This window comes from Homalodisca vitripennis, chromosome 5, assembly GCF_021130785.1.
Source record: "Homalodisca vitripennis isolate AUS2020 chromosome 5, UT_GWSS_2.1, whole genome shotgun sequence".
NCBI classification, from domain to species: domain Eukaryota; kingdom Metazoa; phylum Arthropoda; class Insecta; order Hemiptera; family Cicadellidae; genus Homalodisca; species Homalodisca vitripennis.
This window is the reverse complement of record NC_060211.1, coordinates 12,616,629-12,641,377: the sequence shown is the minus strand read 5'-3', so window position 1 is coordinate 12,641,377 and position 24,749 is coordinate 12,616,629. Positions and strand designations below refer to the sequence as shown.

Here is a 24,749-nt window from a genome sequence, read left to right as displayed (position 1 = left end):
ATCTGAAAAATTAAAGTTAAAATCTACCACCACACAATTTGATTGTGAGCCCTGTCATGTTTATTATCTTTACAAGTAACCGCATTGTGTTTGTAGTAGCAAATTACTAATTGATAGTGTATGTATATGAATCTTTTGATAATGTTGAAAAAACATATGAATTTGAAGTAGATCTCAGTGGCAGATCCAGGGGACAGGCCATGGGGGTCATAGCCCCTTCGGAGATTTTGAAAAAGACATTTTTGTGAAAAAAACTTAGGCACTCCGGTTTTGTAACCCTAGAAAATTAAATTAACTTAACTTTATCACTTTTTAAAACAAACTACGAGTATGAATAAATTTCTTTCTAAAAATCTTAATATTTGTTATATTGAAATGCAACATTTCCTGCTTTTAAAAATGGTAAACCAAAACTTAGGTGGCACCCTCCGAGGTTTAGGACTTGATCCGCCCTTGGTAGGTCTATTTATAACCCTGAATGTGAACTTTAATTACTGACTGAAATAACAATCATGTATCTAAAATAAAAAAATAGCATACTGATTTTTTGAAATAATAAAGAAAAATCACCAGTAATAAATATTATGGAAGTAAAAAGTACCCTAATGTCAAAGTTTATACAATATGTTTTTGGAGACCTCAGGAATAAGTGTTTAGAGTGCTTGTTCATCAAAAGAGGTCGCACTGTGGTTGGATTAAGAACCAAAAGATTAATATAAAGAAGCATTAACAAAAAGTATAATTTTTGTTAGTAGCACTCTACATTCTCGGAGCTTAACAGGAATAGTGAAACTACATAATTAAAATACTTCAAGTGTGACAAATAACAGGAATATTTAAATGTTTTTCTGTACCTAAAAATGTGTTAGCCTATTCATATCTACTATCATAAATAATTATTACATATTTATTTATACAAAACATCTGCATTTAGGTTTTAACAACTATTAACAGGTATTGTGAGTTCAATTACCTCTTGATTCACGTTTCGGATGACAAATTGGAACTTCAGCCTCAGCAGATGAAGATTTCATTGGTACTTCTACCTTCTGGAACTGGAAAGCCAAGTCTCGTAGAGGATCAACAGATTTAGATCTTCTTGGCAGCGATAAGTGGAAACACTCACATAGAAAGTCTTTGTCACCTCTTGTATAAGTATAGCGTCTACTTGGTCCAGAACTACAATCTTGAATCCCACCATCAACAAAATCTGCTTTTCTTTTCTTCAGTGAACTTGTTGAAACTCCAGAATCGTTTGAGCTAGAAGAATCCCTGTTATGGCTTGATTTACTTGGAACACTTGAGGATCTTCTTATGTGTACAACAGGTTCACTGAAGTCTATTTTAGCCCAGTCTATATTTTTACATTGACTCTTCCCTTCATTCATTGGAAGATCATTTGACTCCGAAATATGAGTATCATCATCTTCAATTCTTCTAGATTCATCATCAATGTAGGTCACCGGAGTCATGTCAAAGTCTACTGATTTCTTATTTGGACTCCTGTGGTTACAGATGGTGTCTGTTGAACTGTTTTTGATGAGCTCAACCTCATTTTGAGAGTTAATTGATGAAGCCGATGATTTGTTCATAATGAAGTCCATGTCCCTTAAGTTGTTTGTCGAATCTGATGAACACGATCTCTTCCTCGAAATTTGGCTGCTGATATCACTTTCTGTAGATTCGTGCAAGCATCCAAGAATTCTTCTCCTCAGGTACGGACTATTGGCAGCTGACACAGAGTGGTTGAATCCTAATAAACTCGAGCCTGTCGCCCTGTGTAACTCTGTATCGGCTTTTTTACGACACCTCTCAGTGCTGTGTTCTATGAGACTCGGAGAACTTGCTGCTCTATCTGATGCGTGCATCATCTGTTGGCACATCCTCAGTTTTAGCAACTCCTGGTGGCTCAGACAAGATTGTCCTCCGATTGGATGCATAGGTAGATAGCCCGGGACATGCTTTCCACACAAACTCACAGGTTGTGGTTCAGAGCTTTTTATAGAACTGTCTGAGGCAGACGGTTCCATCATTAGATAGTCATCTTGTTTACAGGGCTGCACTGGTGGTAATTTACATTCATGTCTGCACTTCATACAGATTTTGAAGCCAGGATTCTCTGATGCATGTGATTTATGGACACCTATGTGTTTTGACTCGTTCTTATCAAAAACTTCAAATTTATTCTTACCCGACTTCTGCATCATGTCTTTAGAGTTCTCGTAAAACTCTAAAGATTGTAGAAAGTCGAAATTTGAATAGTTCTGTCCTAATTCAGTTGCTTTAGCGTCACTCTTCAACATTATATTACTCTTTTGTTCATTACCAGGTGCAGTAGAATTTTCATATCCAGATGAATGTAAACTACTGTCCTTATCACTTTGGTAATACGTTCCTACATTTAAAGATTGTGATTCTGTCTTATCATACTTAAGTTCTTGATTACTAGGCTGCCTGTTTTTGATCTTTTTTGACTTGTCAACTGTTGCGTACACTGAACTTAAATTGTTTATTATCACTTCTCCTCCACATTCTGTTACTTTCTGAAACAAGCAAAGTAAAATTAGATTGCGATAATAATGCAATATTCATTAGCACTCCAATAAAAGCTATTGTGGAAGTTATTATTTACTTCATCTGCTACGATCTCTAAACAATCTATCATTGTATTATTGAAATACTTGATTTATTAATGAAAAGTTCTGTGGGTGACATCTTTTGGTATTTTATTAAATTAAAGTGGTGGGAAAGTAACTATGAAACATGAACTAAAAGATTTTTGTATTAAACTAGAATAATTTTCTTTATAAAAAAAAAATAAAATTTTCGAGATTTAGGACGAGAAGCTATAAATTTCACTTAGTCCTATAAGAACCTTAGCGCTGCTTCCGGAGTGACAGGATATTCAGGATGGGTAAGGTTAGAGGATAGGGGGCCACTTCCTATTGAGATCCATGAGGAAGAATTAGGGCACCAATCTCAAAGTCATGTCCCCCGGAAGAAGGGGAGGCCGGCTCTGAACCAGCCAACCCAGTCAAAGTAGGCAGGGGTTGGCACATCCTTGTTGAGGCTAGCAAGAACCTCTGATACTTAGGGAATGAACCCCACCAACTCCAATAGTCATCACCCGCAGTAGACTAGACCTATCGAATTACCCTTGTGCCCCAAAATTTCTACATTTACGGTTAGTGATTTGCCGCTCCCGGACATCCATAAGGTTGCCCAGATTTAAGTGAAACATCGGTTTTTGCTGTGCCCAGTGGTAGGTTCGACTGGAAGATATAAACCAGCCAGAAGTGATCCCTGCTGGGTGCTAGAATAATTTACTGAATTATCTTTTCTTAGAGTTTGTCTGAGTAGTCTCAGCTTTACATTCTCAGGTTATAAAGTTAGATAATGCATCAATGAAAAAGAAGAGCATACTCAAAGTACTTTATGCAAAGGTGGCGCAGTATTCTCTCGTCCATTGCCTCTGCGACAGTAGGGAAGGAACATCCAGTTCTCGGCCCAACACATGATCCGTTGGCAGGGGCAGGCAACCATGTGCATGTCCTCATTGTCAATCACAACCCTGCAACAACACATCCTTGCTAGTTCAAGGTTAAATTTGGATTAAGGCACCACCTGGATTTAGGAAATCGATTTGTAGCTGAGAGATAAGCCAGAATAAGAATATATTAGTTTTTCTTTTAGAAGGCCATTTTCAGTATTTAAAAGCATCTGTTAGTCTAGTAGTGACAGGAATTTAAGTACTAATAATACTATAGCACTGCCATTCAATCTGTTTGTAGATGGAAAATTACTATAATTAGGGCAGAATATAAGTAATTATTGAAAGAGGAGCTCTACTTATTGGAAATAACTGTTTTCTATTATTTTATAAAAGAAAACTCACTATTATCTAATAATTTTTTATATTTTCACACGAGGCATTAGACACATAATGTAAATTTTTATAAAATTTACATCGATGTAGATTTTGCCAGTGTGATACAAGATTACAGATTTTAAAAGTTATCGCAGGAAAAATAAACATGATTTGCATTAAAAATACTACAATTAATTACAATATATTTCGAAAATGCAAATTTTCCTACAAGTAAAACAATTTTACACCAATAAAGTTTTTATCGGTGTGATACAAGATTAAAGATTTTACAAGTTATTGCAGGTAAAAAAACACACGATTTGCTTTAAAAATACTACATTAAGTTACAATATCTTAAGAAAATGCAGGTTTTCCGTCAATTTTACATCAATGTAATTTTTGTTGGTGTGATACAAGATTTAAGATTTAAAAAGTTATTGCAGGTAAAATACACATGATTTCCATTACAAATACTACATTTAGTTACAATATATCACAAAAATACAGGTTTTCCGACAAATAAACAAATTATACACCAATGTAGTTTTTGTTGGTGTGATACAAGACTAAAGATTTTAAAATTATTGCAGGTAAAATACATATTATTTGCATTAAAACTACTACATTTAATTGCAATATATTTTGAAAATGCAGGTTTTCTGATACGTAAACCTATTTTACACCAATGTATTATTTGTCAGTGTAATACATCATTAAGGATTTTATTAAAAGTTATTGCAGGTAAAATACATATTATTTGCATTAAAACTACTACATTTAATTGCAATATATTTTGAAAATGCAGGTTTTCTGATACGTAAACCTATTTTTACACCAATGTATTATTTGTCAGTGTAATACATCATTAAGGATTTTAAAAGTTATTGCAGGTAAAATACACATGATTTGCATAAAAAATACTACATTACTACTACATACTACATTCCAACAAGTAAACTAATGTTACTATTTGTCAATGTGATGAAAAAAACAATCTTTATTTTTTTAAATCTTTTAATGTGTGTTTTCTATAAAAGATTACAAAAATTATGTTAGCCTAAAATAATAAATTTATAAAATATACCTACAAATGCATATTTTATATACCGTACCTGCATTACAGCAACACACGTATTTCAAAACTTCTGTAGGTGAATGAGATATCAACTCTGTTTGAATATAAAATGTATAACAAAATTAAAGTTTAATGAGTCTGCTTCTATTAAGCATATTATCACTACTGAAATCCACATACCTCGCTAAATACTGATTTTTTTGTAATGAAGTACACATTTGCTTTCTTTCAATGAGCACTGGTTGTGGAGTGTCGTAGTTCTGATACTCATGAGCAAGGTTGTCCATAATGTTCTTCGGTGTGTCGTAATACTCCTGTTCAGAGGCCAGAGGGTTCCAGTGGCAATTGATATCCTGGAAATTATTTGTCTCCGTTACATTTATTTATTGTAAATTTCATTCCTACTTTTCTAAGAAGGAACTCTCAAAACTTTACTTTACAATAATACTTTAAAAATTTAAAAAAGTTTTTAAAGTATTATTGTTTATATCATTGCTGTTTTTGAACAGTACGATTAAGTCACTACCACTCTATTTTTTTCATTTTTTTCTTATAAAAAGGAGAGATCAATCCTCTTTTCAGCCTTATTTTGTTCATCCTCACGAGCCACTCTGGCCTGTGCGAGGATCTTATTAGAGATGGGTGTGTGTGTGTGTGTGTGTGTGTGTGTGTGTGTGTGTGTGTGTGTGTGTGTGTGTGTGTGTGTGGGTGTGTGTGTATGCGTATCATGTATGTAAGTATATATGTATATACAATTTTTACAACAATGTATTTTGTACTACTTAAACAGATCTTTGGTAAATCTTTAGGTTAAAGTATGGTACACAATTACAATTACGATTACAATTAAGAACAATTAAGTACAATTAAGAAAAGACTGATTGATGGACTCTTCCCCTTACACAGACTTATTGTTTATATCATTGTTGTTTTTGAACAATACAATCAGGTCACTGCCACTCTATTTTTTTTTCATTTTTTTCTTATAAAGAAGGAGATACCAATCCTCTTTTAAGCCTTATTTTGTTCATCCTCACGAGCCACTGGCCTGTGCGAGGATCTTATCAAGCAGAATAAGGAGGAGAGTCATTACAGTACAAGGTCGTTGGTACTGATAAAAAGTGCAAAGGTCACAGACAGGATTTGAACCTGCGCTATCTCTCTAATCTCTCTAACTAAGACCAAAGTCTTGGACCACTCAGCCATCGGCACTTCAAAATGATCACATATTATTTTACTTATATTGATTTTATGTTGTCCATAATAATTTTTTAATTTTACACAGCCAATAAAACCAAATTAGTACTGCTTAACCCTTTTAGTGACAACGTCCTGCTATCCGAACATCTAAAAAACTATAATAAAATGCCAACATACTGTTTACCAGACGTTCTAAAAACTACACCTAAATTGCCAACGTCCAGTTTAACCGGACGTCACAAAAATAAACATTTTATTTATTTATAAACATTTTCTTGTTTATAATCACTGAAAAACCTCTCACAAGACTAGAATTTACTATTCTCTGTGGCCGACCTAACAAATTTTACACCGAGGCATTCTGCCAGAGGTCCTGGAGGAGATACAAATCCTGACGTATTTTGAAAAAATTCCCAATGATAGGGAGAATAACTGCTGTATTTGTAGTGCAGCCAACACACAGGCTGCTGGGAAGTGAAGAAAGTCAACATTTATGTACAGAAAATGCAAAAAGGGTTTGCTCCCAAGTCTTTTCCTTTTCATCAACTGCTAATTAAGTCTTTTGTAACTTTTATCCCACTTGAAAAAACTAGATAACTTTTACAATGTATAGTTCATAGTGTAGTTTTATTTGTCTGATTGTTAATTTTGTCTGTATTTTTCCTTAATTTTATATTTTGTGCAAAAGTCATGAACTGTTTTTAAGACTTTAGAAATTGTGCCAGTTGTTAGATTTCTAAAAACAAGTAACAATTTTTGTATCTGTGGACATTTTACCAATTTTTTCATCACCAAATGAAAAAAATAAAAACTTTTTCATGTAAGTAAAACATGAAAAATTAAACAATGAAGGTAAACATGAAAGTTTGGTTGGGTATTTTTGCTATAAAAAGTTTTTAATTTGAGTCAGGCTATTTTTAGTACATATTAATTTAATAGATTAAATGTTATCTATATAGGTAAAAAACAATTACATTTTGTGCGACAAATAACAGAGATACAAAGATTATTTACTAAACATATTGCAATAAATGGGTAGAAACCTTCTGACACTGGCAAGGTACATAATTTTAATAAATGCATGGCACTGACTGGTAGATTACAATTATTTGAAAAATTCCTGTCACTAAAAGGGTTATTACAAATTAAAGCATTGTGATAATTATTTGGCATCTCATCTATATCATTCAAAGTACTATGAACACTACTTATTGTATTTTCAAGCTAGTTAGTGGAGATGTCATTTTGCCTTCTCTAAGAACTACACAGTTTACATAGTTCATTTCCAATTGTGAAAAAGCATCTTTTGTAATATGAGGATAAAGACAACACCATAATACAGAATATTGTGAAAATGAGGACTGTGTACATTGGAGGAGTTTACCTTTGAGCAAGAATGGCTTGGTGGAGCTTTCGGTATGTCATAGTTATCGTACGGGTTGACAGTTATGTTGCAAGAGCAGGACGTGTCAAGTGGAACATTCTGCCGTTTTTTGGGCGAGGACTTGGGAGAATGGGAGCTGAGATGCCCTGGTTTTGGTGGACGGACGGGAGGACAACACTGGCATCTCTCATTGCCAGGCGCAGACTGATTCTCCTTTACATTCCTGGGCAACGTAAACATTAAACATTATTAAGCAGCAGGAACAACATCCTCAGAACGTCGTAGAATACATGTTACAATATTTACGTACTTTCTTTTACAGAGGCATGTTCTAAATCGTAAACTAATTATTTTACAGAATAAATGTTATGTTTCTTCTTAAACCTTGAACTTAAAATTTTCAGTATTACCAAATTTCTGACATCAATCCATTAACAATTCCTGTTTTATTTACTTAATGTAATGTTTAATTCCCTCAAAGAATCCATAAAACATTATTTTTGTTTCCTCGCAAAAATATGTGTAATAATTTCTTTGTTTAAGTTTTGTTACTGATAATGGATAGTTTAAAAGGATAATAGAATCTCAGACATTTTAAATTGTTATATGATGACCTTAGAACCTCAGGTTTATGTATAGTTTCTTAATGTACATCATGTTCAGTGATTATTGAAGACCTTGGTGAGTTAATCGCTATATATTTCCTAGATCTTTTAACTTTTGTGCATTCCTAAACTTATGCGTTCATAAACCTGATGAAGAGGATAGATTTTAATCCTCAAACTTAGTGTCCTGTTTTTGTAACATATATAACGATGGCAAATGTCTGAAATCTTATTACGTGGAATAGGTTGGCCATTCTTTTTACAAAAAGTAATAAAAATATATTACAATTTGTTTGAAACATTATGATAATTTTTTATACCAATATAGTGTTACTAAAAAAACACTAGTGTTTTGTATGATGGTTTAGGATTAATAACAAATAAAATCGTATAAACTAATTTTATTATTTTGTGAATTTAGTACATAAATAGTAACAATTGTAAAGTATGTTAAGTAATGTCAAATAATATTATATTTCATGTCAATAGATTCTATACCTTTTTATAGTAAATTGTATCTCAAATTGAGCTTGAAATTTGATATTATGTAATGTTGACACATATAACACAATATCAAATGACGTAAGATTGATATCTCTTCACGTACAGTACGTAGTTGTATTTGTTAAAAAATTGATTATTAAAAAACAAAATACATGATTACATGATTATTTTAAAGATTTCTTACTTTGCTATTTAACTTGATGTGCTCTATAATAGCCATTAAATACATCAAAACAAATCTCCAACAAACTCCTAATCTACATATCAAACTTTCACTTAGTAGTTTTAAATCTTGTACTTGTGCTTACCTACAATCTGATCCAAGCCCTGTAGAACATTCACTGGTCATAGAGCTCTGGTTTAGACCAACACTTAGAACATTGGTGTCACTAGCTCTAGTTGCATCTGTTTTAGTACCTGTTTGACAAGAACATAAACGAAAGTGATTAATTTTGAAACTTAACGAAATCTACAAAACTATCGCTGTGGCTTGAGGTGGAGGGACTAGATCACTTTAATCCTATTTACCCTTACTTCCAACAGGTATTTGACATCAAGCAGTACCATCAACTCTTTCAGAAAGCATTTCGATTTTCAACTCACTTAATCGCTTTTTATCTTTTACATAGAATGTGTAGAAAATGACTTGCTGGAGTTTGTCTGAAAGATTCATGCCAGTTCAGGAATGCCGCAAGGCTTCAATTTGAGCCTTATTTCTTATCCTGTATATGTTAACAATGTGTTATATATCTATCCTGGTCTGTGACATACAGCTTTGTGCTGATGATATTAGAATTTATCTACTAGTCGTGGGTGTGTCAGACCATTTAGTCCTGCAATCAGCCATTAATTATAAAGTTTATAAAATTCTTTGATAGGTCTAAAATCTATCAGATCCCCATGAATTTCAACAAAATGATGCTAATTAAGACTAACTTAAAAATGAATCTATTGTTCTTTTTTTGAGCGATTATTGGCAGTAAGATCGAGAGAAACCACATTGTTCAGGTTCTTAGTTTTCTCGTAGTTTTCAAGCTAATCATCTTGAACCTGAGAGAAATTTTGTTTCAAAAGCTAGCAGCAACCTGTGTATTTTATGTGGATTACCTGACCTTTCAACAACAAGATTACAGATTCCTGGTTCAACATCTGTTGTCCAGTATAGAGAGTAACAACAAACAGACAAAACAATCTTCGGAGTGCAGAGGAAATTCATTTCATTGGTGATCTGAACATTTTTTGAGCCGGTTGGAGTAGATGTGCAAAACGAGCTTCAACTGTCTGTTTATCATATTGAGACAGAACTTTTTTTAAATATTTAAAAAAAACAGTTAACAGTGCACAGTTATGGTCTACTAGAATAAAGTAGATATGAAGTTCCAGGTATACATTCCATAAAAGAAATGGAATGGAAATGGAATTAGTTCTAGTGTTAGAACTTATTTTGGAATATGTGACCCGAAAATTAGGCGTACTGGCATCACTAACACTTTTAACAAGTAAAATTTTTTTCAATAATGACTGTAACATTATTCAGTTTTTATGAAACGTGAAAATTACATGTCAGTGCTTTTCTAAAACTTAATATTTTTGAAAGTTTTTACTGGTGGTGTCAATGGACATTGGGAGGATTAGTGATGTATGAGAGGTGGAGTAGGAACCCCACAAATAAACAATATATACGAGGTGTGTTCAAAAAGTATCACAAATTTTGTATTTTCGCGGGTTACGTTTATTCGAATTTCGATTTTTTTGTGGCGTTATGTTGGTACATATGTCTCACTTATGTTGACAATTTCGGCCATTTTGACTGTTCAGTTAATTGTTGACAGCTGCTTTGCTTGCACGTGTTTTGGTTTGTCTTTGATTTTTACTCATTCAAAAAAATGGAACAAAGAACCTGTATCAAATTTTGTGTGAAAAAACGAAATTAAGTGCGCGGATGCATTCCGAATGTTGACTGTGGCATACGGAGAAGCTACTTTTTTGGACAAAAGCAACGTTTATCAGTGGTACAAAATGTTTTCAGAAGGGCGAGAAGATGTGAACGACGAAGTGCGTGCCGCACGCCCAAGCACTTCAACAACAGACGAAAAAATTGATGAAGTGAAGAAAATGGTATTGGCCAATCGACGAATCACCGTTAGAGAAATTGCAGAGGACCTAGGCATATCGATTGGCTCGTGCCATTCGATTTTAATCGATAATTTGGGCATGAGATGGGTCGCCGCAAAATTCGTACCAAAGTTGCTCAATTTCGATCAAAAACAGCATCGCATGAACATTGCTAATGAGATGTTGGAATCTGTCCGCGAAGACCCGAATTTGCTCCAGAGGGTCATAACTGGTGACGAATCGTGGGTTTATGGTTATGACGTGGAAACCAAAGCTCAATCATCTCAATGGAAGCTGCCCGCACGAACCAAGACCGAAAAATGCACGCCAAGTTCGGTCGAATGCGAATGTTTTGCTTACAGTTTTCTTCGATTGCAGGGGCGTGGTGCATCATGAGTTCTTGCCACAAGGTAGAACGGTGAATAAGGAATATTACCTGCAAGTTATGCGCTATTTGCGCGAAGCAATCCGCCAGAAACGCCCGAATTTGTGGAAACACAAAAATTGGCTTTTGCACCACGATAACGCCCCTGCTCACACATCGCTGCTTGTACGCGACTTCTTGGCCAAAAACAACACACTAATGATACCGCAGCCACCGTATTCCCCAGATCTGGCCCTCTGTGACTTTTTCTTGTTCCCGAAACTGAAGAGGCCCATGAAAGGACGACGCTCCGCCACGATTGACGAGATAGAGCCGGCATCAAAGGAGGAGCTGAACAAGATACAAAAAAATGATTTTTTGAAGTGCTTCGAAGATTGGAAAAAACATTGGCAAGTGTAAATTATCCCAGGGGATTACTTTGAAGGGGACAAAATAGATATTCACGAATAAATAAATAATTTTTGAAAATACCCAAATTTGCGATACCTTTTCAACACACCTAGTATCATCCACATCTTTAATGGTTTTTTGCTGTAAAAGAATTATTCAGGTCAGATTATACAACTCGGATAAGGTCAACAAACATATGATGAGTCACCTGTTGAGTTAGCTTCCATAGTCCACGCTGGTGTAAAAGATGAGTTGGGCGTCATAGCAGCTGTAGAGGATCGAGACAGAGCTCCGAGCTTACTGATGCAGCTAGCACACCTCTCTATGGCTGTCTCTCCCATCCATAAGTTGCTTTCCTATATAAATGTGTACTTGTAATTATTGATATTATTCTGCAAATTGGAATTGATATTATCTCTATTCCTATGTTTTATGTTTAGTTTTTATATAAACTGTAATTTGATTACATAAATTACTTTAGTATTGGACTCCATGAAATCAGCGACAGAGCTGGCGTCAGCAAAGTCCCCTGAAAGTTGCCAGTTGAGTATCTCCTCGTGGCCACGAGAACACTCACAACAGCCATCGTCCTGAGGAACAGGGACTTGTTGGGTCTGCAACAAAGTATCCAGGCAGCTCACATCCGACATCCTCGTCTCCGCCCGGCCATGGTTACTCTTCTTGGGGCTATCTGTCAAAGCATACAATATAAGACAATAAATATATTTTTAAAGCATTTTCTCAATTAGTTTTAGAAATCATTCTATGATTTTTTAAACATCAGGGATTTGATAGCCCATGCATTCAGTTCAAGAAATGTATTTTGCGAGACAAAGTAACTAAGAACTTTTAAAACTCAACTATTGAAACTATTTGTTTTAATCCACAGTATTTTAATGTAATTAATTAAGTTAATGGAAACCGGGTTTGTGCCTTAATATACTCGAATTTACTACACTATCACCATAGACAAGGAATTATAATTGAGTACCACAACTAGATTGTCAGAGTTTTATGAGTGTATTGTTTATTTTACCAGATGCATTTCTTGAAGCAGGACGTTTCTTTGAGGATAACTTTCCCTCGGCTGCCAAACGGAATGTCCTGGTTATCTCATCTCCCTGGTCAGTCACCAAGACATAAAGTCCTTCACCTCTTCCACAGCGAGATCCTCCTTCAAAACAGAATCTTGATTCCACGACTCCATATCTCCTGTAACATTGACATTAATTTTAAATATTTTTAAAGAAGTATCATGAATTTTAACCTCACATATTGTTTTATCGTGGTTAGTAAAAATGCTTCATGTTTTTCAGATAGATCTCCTCTTTTTCTTCTAAGATTTTCACTCGATACAATTTAATTGAGTAATAATTTGATCTGTTACAATGAATTTAGGGCAACATAAAAGTAGTTTAAGACAATAAACTAAGAATCAAATCAAAGTTTTTTGATTACACCCTTAGTACATTAATTTATTTATGGAAGTAAAATTTATATTAATAAATTTGTGAAATTTTTATCTTGACAAAGTGTTGATTATTATTAATAGCTTTTTAGTTTTTAAACTGCTCTAGCCTCTTAAGGGGAGTCCAACGTCCCTATACCGTCCATATTAAATTGGCTTATTTTAGGTACACCTTTCCTAAAAACTAATCATCATACAATATTGAAATTTACCACATTTGTTTATCTATACCTAAGGAAGCTTTAGACGAAGAATTATAAAAATAAGCATCTTAAATTTATATTTATGATTTTTTTCCTAAACACAATTTTTTCTGGACTTTTTTATACACATACATATTTTGCCTTATGCATTTTTTACTTAAATCTTCATCCAAATAAGCTGTATTAAGCAATATTATAGGTGTAGAAAATCTCAAAAGAATATCTTTTGTGTAAATGTAACCGTGTAAGCATATTTTAAAATATTTATATAAGAATAATAATGGCATGAAACTTGCATGTTTTTGGTATCAAAATGTTCACAAACGAACACATTTTTATATAAGATAAAAAAATTATTCTAAAAAAAATTTACGTTGGACTCCCCTTAAGGTGATTTTGACTAATTCATGTTCTGTACCTATTTTTGACTTACCACGCTAAAATCAGTTCCTTAGGGATTGACGATTAGACTAACCTGAGTTGACTGATCTGCCAACAGCCGACAAGACGAGGTGGCACTCCCACAGTCAAACAGAATTGATACTCAAGGATATGTAGTAGTGCAGGGCCAGGAGACAGTTTGGCTCTCATAGGTGCAGAGGAGATCTGCACTAAGAACTGCTCGTCTAGGAAGATAAGAGCTCACAGTCATTTTCAACAGATTGAAACATGCAAATTTTTGTGGAAAAACGTCTGATTATTGGTCATAAAGACCCTTTGAAAACACAGATTTCATCTATTGAGAAGTTTTAACTTTTTGTGTTTTCTATTATAGTGATCAAAGAGAATTTATTATGAAAGTATAAACAATGTATAAATTAATTATTGCATAAGAAATTTAATTCCCTTGTTCTGTCATCTGAAATTATCAAAATTCAGATACACAGTCTTATTAACGTTTCCTAACTTTGTTGATAGTACAATTGGACAAGTATGAGGATTTGCATAATGATTCTTGTCAGTTCTTAGGACCACAGAGAGATATTTGAGAGTAACCTCGACAAATCATCAGTACAACTTTGACAAAGTGCTTTGGAACTCTTTAAGAGGATTGTGCATCTAGGAAGTGTAGTTTTTATATACTATTTTTATTTTTTTGTTATTTTTTTAAGTGTTCATGTAAAAAACCATGAATTGAATATTTTTCTTAATAATATTTAGTTTTGGTTTATGTGTAATAAAAATAAACATGTGTTTTTTAGGTAAAACAATTTTTAAATTTATATTACATAAAGACCAAGCAATACAAAAAGTTTTAATGATTTTGTAGCCAATAACAATCACTAAATTCCTATGCATTCTCAATGTCTTAACTGCTTTTTCCAAAATCTTTTATAAACAATACATTTTTTTAACAAACTTTTTTGTATACAAATATATATTTTGTATGCGCACATTTTTCTTTAAAGTATAGAATGCATGAAATTTCATTGCATGATTTTTAATTATGTATTTGAGAATATGTAATACACATTTCACTGTCCTATCCCTAATATTTTTTTTAATATCAATTTTATGAAATGATTAATTATAGTCTATGTGTAATTTATTACTAATATAATTATTAATTAATAGTCATTAGATGGAATAATCAATACCATTAATTAGAACAATCTGTATATTTTGTTATTATTTATAATGTTGATGTTTTCTGAGTGAATAAAATTTACCTTCACCAAGATTGTTGGCTATCTTGACCTGCCATTGGATGAGACGTTCCCTGGTGTCAAAGGCGAGTACTACTGTTACATCCTGGCATATGATTGCTATCGTGTTGGATTCTTTGTCCAAGGTGAATCCTGTAACATGTTGATATAATTTCATACTACAATGCATAAATAAAAATTCACACTCAAATGTTTTTAAATTTTTTTAACAAATTAAATTAATGAAATTTAAAATGATTAAAATTAAATAACATTATTTTTTTATATTTAATATTTTTTTTTTATTTATTTTTTTTTTATTTTAGCTTAAAGGTACTGGCTAAAACTGGTCAAAGAAGTCATTGAAAATTTTCCGAATTCTGCAAAGATACTTTCCAAGATGCCTAACGGACTTCCATAACAAGAAAATCGGGTCTTAAGAAAAGTAATTTTATCAAATCCAGCTGCAAATAAAGAGTTCAATCCAATAAGAGTTATTGGCTTAGAATTACCTGTATATCTAAGCCAATTAAGACTTTCAAGTGATTTCGTTCAATCCAAACCTCTATAAATAAAAATCAATGATATGCATGTCCATTCAGTTGAAATATATTTTTGTAAATTGCACAGAATAATCTTTCAAACCAACCTATCATTGGGCTTGCACTAACACACAAACTTTGCCTATTTCGGTGCTTTTACTACAAAAAACTTTATATTGAGTAGGATTAAAACTATTGTAGATCGAATCAATATATATGAAGATAAAATTTGTAATATTTACGTAAAATAAAGTACAACCCTTGATCATGCAATTTTTGCAGTTATTGCTGCCGGTTTGTTATTGTCTTTGATGTACAGAATTATTTAGAGAGTGGCATTACTAGGAACATTGTCATTGGAAAGTTTTCCAAGGACTGACAGTGTCATTAATGCAATCGTGGTAGCTTCATTGTTGTACAGTGGAAACAAGTATAAGCTGTGACAATCGCGTTACTAATCAGATCTGGCATCCGCCAAGCTCTGGAAACTTTTCTACTGCGGCACCAGCATGATGCGGAGTCCAGCGTTGCATTTTTAATAGGCAATCGTATGTAAGACATGTTTCTGTTTACATTGCAAAATGTTTTTAAAGTGCAACAATATAATATGTTTTGCACAAATTAATTTCCTTTTAAATCGCCTGTTGACAGGTTTGGTGGAATCCGGCAGAGTTAGATTTAATAAAGAGCACTTCATCTGATATACCATATTGACGCTGTTCCCTCTTTCCCCCGATAATGCCAATGCCGTGATAGGAGCCAGTGCCACCACCCACCCACGCATTACACCACTGATTAAAGTAAAACGCTTTTAAAACAAACGTCAATCGTCCCTTCCTGAATAAACAGAACTCTCAGGAGTAAACAATAGTAGGTATATGTAACTGTCAGTTTGAAATAGCCAGTTTTAAAGCGGTTCCAAGTTACAACGGATCCCCCTTCCTCACTAATGCATACGCACTAAAGCGTGATTGTTACTGGTGCCTTTGGTGACTGGAAAGTGATACAAAGGCATCGCTGCATATTTATCTTTGTGCAGTAAATGCCATTAAGATGCAATCACATTTTGCTTGAAATGTAAATCGGAAGATGTAAACTGTAATATTATTATGACGATTATGTTTCTAAATCTGTAATGGCTAATAAGTTGAAATTTAAAGGATAAATAAATCTGTAAGTTGAAAACACGTTGATTAGAGATTCTACAGATATAATGGAATGACGGCTCTCACTAATTGTTAAAAATTAAACTGTAGCAAACCCTAAAGAAATTGCAACTAGATGCAATGACTACTTTCTACACGTTGCCACAACTTTAAGTAAATTGAAGTTTAGACCACTAATTATTATGAACATAGATTTACCTAAATATGTGTATGCAGGTTATTCTTTATAACCTGTAGCACCTGATGAAAAAATACTATAGAGACAACATTTAAAAATCGAAAAGTTTATGGCTATGACAATACGATAGCTTTTGTACTGAAGAGTATCTTAGACAATATATTAGACACTCTGACTTTTTTTAATACGTCCTGGTGAAGACCATCTATGCAGAAGTGCATCTTCCTCAGTGCTTGAAAACGACCATAGTAATATATTTGTTTAAACGACGAGAAACTGTTTATCCAATTAAAGACCTATATCGCTGCTTTCTATCTATTCAAAGATTTTAAAAATATCATTTATTTACAGTATGTACATAAAATACAACTGAAGGGAGTGAAATGTTCTTGATTGTTATTGATTTTAACTCATCGTCAAAGCGCTTTTTTATTGAATTGGAAATTAATAAGGTATTTTTATCTCGGCCAAATCCAAAAGCAATCGTGATGTGTTGTTAAAGTAACATGTTTCGATATCACTCCATCATCAGACTACAGCATAAAATTGGATCCGCCAAATGGTTTTGTATTTAATTAAAATCGCATTGCATACTTAACACAAGAAACGAACAATCTATTTCACAAAGACAATTAAAACTTTAGGCCTACAGGCCTACATATACGCCGACCAACAACACAACATATACACAACAGCAGACCGCGACATGAACATTTGGACGACAGGTTACGACAGGTAATCCCCCCCTGTACTGCACCTTTGTCACCAGAAGTGACAGAAGGAACAGCTGGTGCAGGTGTGTGTTTTGACAGATGATATTAAAAATTATGTTGAAATGGAAATTAAATTTTTAATTTAAAACGTTACCTTTTGCATCTTTGTTTTTAAATGTCTTGTGTATTTCATATTTCTCAGATGTATTAACATAGTTCCTTCCCCACATACTGTACATGTAGCACTTATAGACCTTGTTTTATTTTTGTGCATATCATGGTTTGTATCGTGTAGGTGTTGTGAAAACTTTATTATTCCTTTACACAACGTGGGTCCTGTCGGTGTTCCTTTTGCCGTGTGTTAAATGACCAACCAATATGTCCTGTATACCTTTTAGGGTAACTATGATGTGACCCAAAGTCTTAAATTTTGACGTGACAACGTCTTAAATTAGATTGCGGCTCGGAGTCACTCATGAAAAAGTGTAACGCCCGGTAACGTTACGATGCCCGTCCAGTGGGTCCGCCGCACGGGATCCGCACGGGATAAAGCAGATAACTGTGGGTCCGCCGCACGGGATAAAGCAGATAACTATGTTTATTCGTGAAAATGTGGAGTGCTTAGATTCGTCATTTACAACAACTACAACAATAAAGGTAAATAATTGTACACTGATATTTCATTATCGTAAACTATGATTGATTGATTAATTGTTAGATTGACACAAAAGTTGAGAAACTGAGTTTATAGGTTATGTCATACTATTGACAAATGTTGATAGTGTTAAGTAAATTATTAGTTTAAATCACTCTGCAATCAATCGTAATTCAGTCGATTGAGAAGAAACAGCGCGTATTGCTAGTCAAACATTTAAAATAACAAATTATAACCTCTAACCTGTCATAACAGTGCGACCAAACAAACGAACTAAACCGACCAATCACCACGCGCGGAGTTAGAATTTAACTGTGTTTAGCAAGAATTTCAAATTCCAATTTTAGTAAATGTTTTATTTAACTTTACCATTTACAATAACAAATTTTAATTAATTTCAAATTATGTACAATGTTTTAGTAAACAAAATATATTTCTATAGTTAAAATTTGTGCAATTCTTATTTTCATTCAATTCCTTGTTCCTATTGTGAAATTTAATAATATTCATATCAATAAATATTCTACCGAGAAAAAGACGTTGTCACGTAAAATCTTCGCCCGTAAAACCGACTTTACAGGCAACCATAACTTTTTCATTATTGTTTTTCTGTTGCTATCAGTCAGTTTTTTAAATATTTTATTCGTTGTTCTAAAAAGAAAATCATATCCATATTTATTTAATTCTTTAGTAATTCCGTTTTGTATTGTGTTATATTTATTACAAGTATTATTATTAAAAGAAAAGATCATTATTTAAACCATTTAATTGTCTTAAATTACATTTATTTAAACATATTTTTGCAAATTATAAATTAATAAACAGCGTTTTATTCCTTGAAGTTATAACTTATTAACACGCTATAAATTATGGTTTTGTATTTTCAGGCGTTTTTATTTGGTCTTGATTACAAAATTACCAAAGTATCCTACATTAAAAAAGGCCAGAAATTACTGATGAAATTATAAAAAACTATTTTTTAATTCCAAAGAGCTATTAATTTAAAAATATATATTTACAACCAAAAAATTATTACGTCCTCTTACACAATTGAATCCAAATAGCTTAGCAACTAGACATCATCTGGCATATTGATTTATACTCTGTATTTGTTTTTTGAGGTTATGAATTGACATAGCTAAGTGATTATGTCCTAGAAATATTAATTTCAACTGCAACAATCGAAACATTGAAATTTAATAAGAGCTTTTAACATTCTTTGAAATAACAGTTACTATCATCCAATTGTGTTCATACAGTAGAAATTGTAATGAACGAATGTAATTCTTTGGGTTAACCTTACCTGATTGGACACCTAAGAAGTGCTGGAGGGACAGAGACGCCTTGGTCTGGCCTTGTTTATACCTGTCCTTACTGTCCCGGTAAAGTTGGAGATGCAGGCAATCTGAAACAAACAGTATTAGAATCAGTGTCGAATTTTTACGGTATAAATCAATTTATTTTTTAATTATAATTGCTTTCATGAACAATCCCTTATAACACGCAAATGCTTAACAGTGTTATAGTCCGTACTAGATCAGACCGGACTATAACTGATTGTCTGATTGTCCGTAGTTGTAGATCAGAAGGGTCAGTAATGTTATCATTAATTGGGCTGCGTGTAAATAAAGGTTTTATTAAACAAGATGTAGACACTAATTAGTTTATAAACATACATTCCGATAATTATAAAATTGTATTTTTGTGAGGCTTTTTGTGTTGAAGGAACACACAATCAGAACCACATAACTGAAATAAAAGTGGTTAAAGTAATATAATGGTTAAAATAAAGAAATATTATTACTTTGACCACTTTTATTTGTTATGTGGGTCTGATGATGTGCTAGTTGAACACGAAAGGCCTCAAAAAAAATAAAATTTCATAATTATTGCAGTGTTTGTAGATAAATTAAGTATTTGATTCAAATTAGGAGACGCTGGTATAATGTAAGAGGTAGACAATTCAATTTAATAACATACTATGGACAAAATGTAACAACAATTTAATAACATAATTTATAACATGTTTTGTTCCCTCGTGAAAAATCTTAGAACACAAAACACTATTTTTAGTGTCCCACTATATTTTGATCCAACTGGTTTTGTAAATATTTTATAGTTAAGCTGTGGGAAATTATCACGTTAAACTTTAATAAATCTGCATCACAGTTTGTCTATGCTCTCCATATAATTGGATTTAAACATACTTAGGTGTAGAATATGCACTGCGTTCCATATTTGTTGTTAATTATTGTGTGTGTTAAAGTACGTTGCATCCTTTTAAAACTAATTAGCATTTAGGCGAAGTTTGCCACAGCCCTCATTTACCAGCCGTACTTATCATAAGTAGCTTGGTTAAATTAACGCACTCTTTTACTAACGCAGAATTTCGTATATTATACTAACAAGGAAGTGTAGGCTATAATGAAAAGGTGGCAAACGCACCATCTTGGGTCAGCACGGGAAGCATGGTTGTACAATAAACAAGTTTAAGTACATTTTCGCCTTATTTGAAGAGTATTGAACGAGATTGAAAACTATTTGCAATAAAAATGAAATATTTTAAATTCATATTTCAGTCATCCTTTGGTCAATACCGAACACAGTTAATTTGATAAAGTCACAAATGTATAACATATACAGGGTGGGCCATAAGTCAGTTGTCACTAGCAATCCTTAGACTTTGTTTTTTTTCCTAGCGTAGTAGTTGTGAACTTGACTAAGTCAAACACAACTTTTCCTGCGGCCGGTTAAGGAAAAGTTGATATGGCAACAAGATGGAGCACCCCCCCCCCCCCATTATGGACTTATTGTGAGAGACTTTCTAAATAATAACTTTAATGAATGGATTGGCAGACGGGGTACTATTGAATGGCCTCCACGGTCCCCAGATATAACACCGATGGATTTTTCAGTCTGGGGTATACTAAAAAATGAGGTTTATTCAGTCAAGATTCGTAATGTTGAGCATTTGAAGGAACGAATCCAATCAGAATTTGAAAACTTACAGTCCAGGAACATTTGCGACAAAATTTGTAAATCTGTGTTAAAAAGATGCAATCTTTGCTTAGAACAGCATGGAGACCACTTTGAGCATCTTTTGTAGGTTCATTGAATACTACATGTTTTCCTGTATTAATAAATTGTATTTATACTACATAGTAAAATAAATGTATTTGTATTTTCGCTTGTTTGGTATATTATTGCACCAAATGCATTTTTGACAACTGACTTATGGCCCACCCTGTATATATATATATATATATATATATATATATATATATACATACTTATGTATGTATTGTATTATTATTATAGTATTTTTTAAATATTATTTTCAATTGTATCCAGTTAATTCAATTTAATAACCATACTTTTCACACAAATAGATTTCTCCCTCAAATGTGTTTTAATTTTGATCCATGCATTACTTTTTTTAATCTACACACCAATAAAAACTAATATATAAAAATAATGAAGATTTTGACTAGGACAAAAAATCTTGTTTTCTAGAAAATTATAATTACGGGTAGATTGCGTATTTAACTATTGTATATTTGTGGTATCACTTAAGGAACATTTCTAAATAGCTTCAAACAACATAACCTCCCCCCCCCCTAGACTGTTAGCCACTCGTATACCATTTCGTTCCTGATATAATATATATATATATCTTATATATATAAAAATCTTGAGTCACGATGTATGTTGCCAATAAACTCCAAAACGACTGAACCAATTTCAATCAAATTTCACATGTATCCGTAATTTAGTCTAACTTAGAAGATAGGATAGTTATTATCTGAATTATTCGCTTATGTCGTGAATATAAACGAATAAAATGAAGAAAAGTTTTCAAAGCGCCTGCACATTATAACCTGCAATTACGAGATAGATACGGTACGTATATTAAACAGTGAAACACTATTTGAAGGCGCTAAGTTATGATGTATAATTGTCTAAACTAAATTTTTGGTTGAACTTAAAGGTTGAGTGGTAGACCACTTTGTAATAAAATACATTATGCATGTACAATACATTTTTGACATATTTTCTTGATCGTGACATCAAGGTAAAATCTACATCGGGGTTGGAAATATAATTTACTTCAACCAGAAATGCTCATACGCGGGCAAAACTTACGAAAAGCGTGCGAAGCCGCGGGAAACAGCTAGTATATATATATATAATATTGGCAGTTGTTTAAACTTTAAAAGTTTTACAAATCCGTTATTTAGGTACACTTACCTTGATAAAAAATAAAATGTATTATTGAGTATTTATAACACTTACTAAACTGTTTGTAACAACATTTTTTTAATATCTAACAGCCTTAGAGATTCCAATTACATGAAAATCCCATAGTAAAAAATAATCCATTAGATTTTCAGTCAGCACAAAATCCGACTAAGTTAAAAGGACTATTTCAATATTAGCTTCTCGGTTATTGGAAATAGCAAAAAAAGTTTCAGGTCAGAAAACATTTTTATTCGTTAAGTCTTGCTTGATAATAGCAACGTTACATGGAGCTATAAAAACAAATAAACATCAAATAAATGCTAGACGACAGAATATTTGCCCCGAAAATATGTCAATTGATTGATATTGTGTTGAGACAATTTTGTTACTTATAACATATTGTTAAAGGTACTCTAACAAGTTGAGTTATATTTTGATTGTTCACCACCAGTGTATTGAGGTATGGTTATAACTTCCTCGGTATAATCTAACCTTACAACTCGCTGAGGTTGTTTAAAGTTCTGGCCGATACAGGAGCAGTTGTTGATGTAGCTACTGTAGGTGTCATTATGGAAGTTTTGCACTAACGAAGGCGGCACCGTGTCTCTCAGCTCATGTAGTATTGTATGGCAAGGGGGGAGGGTGGGAACAAGTTACCCACATTTAGCTTCACTCATCACACAGTTGTACGCTTCGTGACGTTTCGCAAGTTGAGGTCATTGTCATTCGTCAAGAGATGTTTGAAATTTTAGTACCTGATCGTTTTTCAGCATCCATAACGTTTAATAATCGAGACATTGTTAATTTTGTGTTTAGCAATTTCAAAGTGTACACTAAATACGTTTGAAAAGTGGAATGGGAACCTAAATTTAGCCTTCGTAAAGGATTAAACTAAACACGCCTGCGTATCCATGAGCTCCAAACAGAACATTTTCCTTAAAAATGTGGATTACAAGTGTCTTATTTGATGATAATTTGGACCATAACACACGTACTTTTACGAGGTAATTCAGAAATCTGCAAAGGAATATGTCTTTTTACTACTTCAATTTATTATTTTTTTTTTTTTTTTCAAAAAATAAATAAATGCAGCATAAAAATCTAACGCTACATTTCTATTCGTTTACTGATATTAAAAAGTAGCAATTGTATATTTCAACAACAGCCCTACCACATATGTTATGGTGAATCAAACTTTACATACACAATTGTCCCGGTTTTGAAGTAAATTCTATATATATATATAACTAAGAAAAAATAGTAAACCATGTAAAGACTAAACGTTCCATGTAATAAGTCATCGTATTATATCCAATATAAAGTTACTGTAAGGCACAAAACGGTATAAACTCTCAGCTACTCGTTAAAAAATCTCACCAGAGAGAAATTCAGCTACATTCTAAATTATAAAATCATTAAGTTGAATCCTAATCCTAATCCTAATAATATTATAAATGCGAAAGTGACTTTAATTGTTTTTTTTTGTTTTCAAGCGAAAACTAATCAACCGATTGTACTGAAATTTTACACGGACATTCTCACAGTCCATGGTATGAATATGTCTATTCTTATTTAGGAAATCCATCTGTGCTAAGCCCCACTGATTTTTAAAATAGCGAAAAATTCCTTCTTGGTCTTTAAAGTTATGAAATATTAATTGAAAAGATTGAATCAACTGTCCTGTGTAGTAATTGTTTTATGCCAGCACAACCATATGTTTAATTCATCCAACATCTTTTTAAATTTGTTAACATTTATACTGATCGCGAGAGAAAAGAAAAGACCTGGATTCTGGCCTATCTGAAATTTGCAGGCGCTACTACTAGTATGTTGCAATTCCATTATTGTTTCACTGTTCCATTGCTATGATAATAATCAATTCGTTGGCTGTGGGGCGAAGCGCCTGAAATTTAGTACACAGCTATGCGCCGGCACGGGCCATGTCTCTTCTTTTCTCTCGCCATCAGTACTGTATAACTATTTCTAAAGAATAACCTAACTATTAGTTATCACACCGTTTTTAGATTTTAGCGATTAAGTAAGTACTCATCTACCTTATAAAATACCCTAATACATAACATGGGCAGAAGTTTACACCAAAGACTCCCTTTTAAGCAGTCGAAAAAAGAATTATGCTAGATGAAAGTTCGCTGGACTGTGCTTTTGAACTCAAGTACCAGTTCTAGGTCTAAAGTTAAAAAAAAAAATATTCTTCATACAAAATATTACGTACATATTGTCATTGATAATTTAGGTTTTTAGCAAATATTAATTATTAGATTAAAATCTAATAATTAATAAAAAAAAATCTAGCTCTTACTATAAATATAAAGACTGTTATGAAACCCTACCCAGTTGTCCTTTCAAATGAGTAGGTTTTCTTTAATCTGTGATATACGATATTTTATTGGTC

General features: G+C 32.9%; 1 protein-coding gene across 1 annotated transcript in view; it reads right to left on the bottom strand.

Moving 5' to 3' along the window:
- LOC124361809 overlaps window positions 1–24,749 on the bottom strand; it is an 86,092-nt gene that overhangs the window by 5,443 nt on the left and 55,900 nt on the right. Inside the window, exons 3-13 of the mRNA XM_046815790.1 lie at window positions 19,401–19,502; window positions 14,868–14,996; window positions 13,673–13,823; window positions 12,563–12,738; window positions 12,003–12,217; window positions 11,735–11,882; window positions 8,945–9,053; window positions 7,528–7,750; window positions 5,124–5,296; window positions 3,433–3,571; window positions 974–2,543 (exon numbers count right to left, since the gene is read on the bottom strand). Of these exons, the coding sequence (XP_046671746.1) occupies window positions 974–2,543; window positions 3,433–3,571; window positions 5,124–5,296; window positions 7,528–7,750; window positions 8,945–9,053; window positions 11,735–11,882; window positions 12,003–12,217; window positions 12,563–12,738; window positions 13,673–13,823; window positions 14,868–14,996; window positions 19,401–19,502 (3,135 nt within the window). The remainder of the gene's footprint in view (window positions 1–973; window positions 2,544–3,432; window positions 3,572–5,123; window positions 5,297–7,527; window positions 7,751–8,944; window positions 9,054–11,734; window positions 11,883–12,002; window positions 12,218–12,562; window positions 12,739–13,672; window positions 13,824–14,867; window positions 14,997–19,400; window positions 19,503–24,749) is intronic.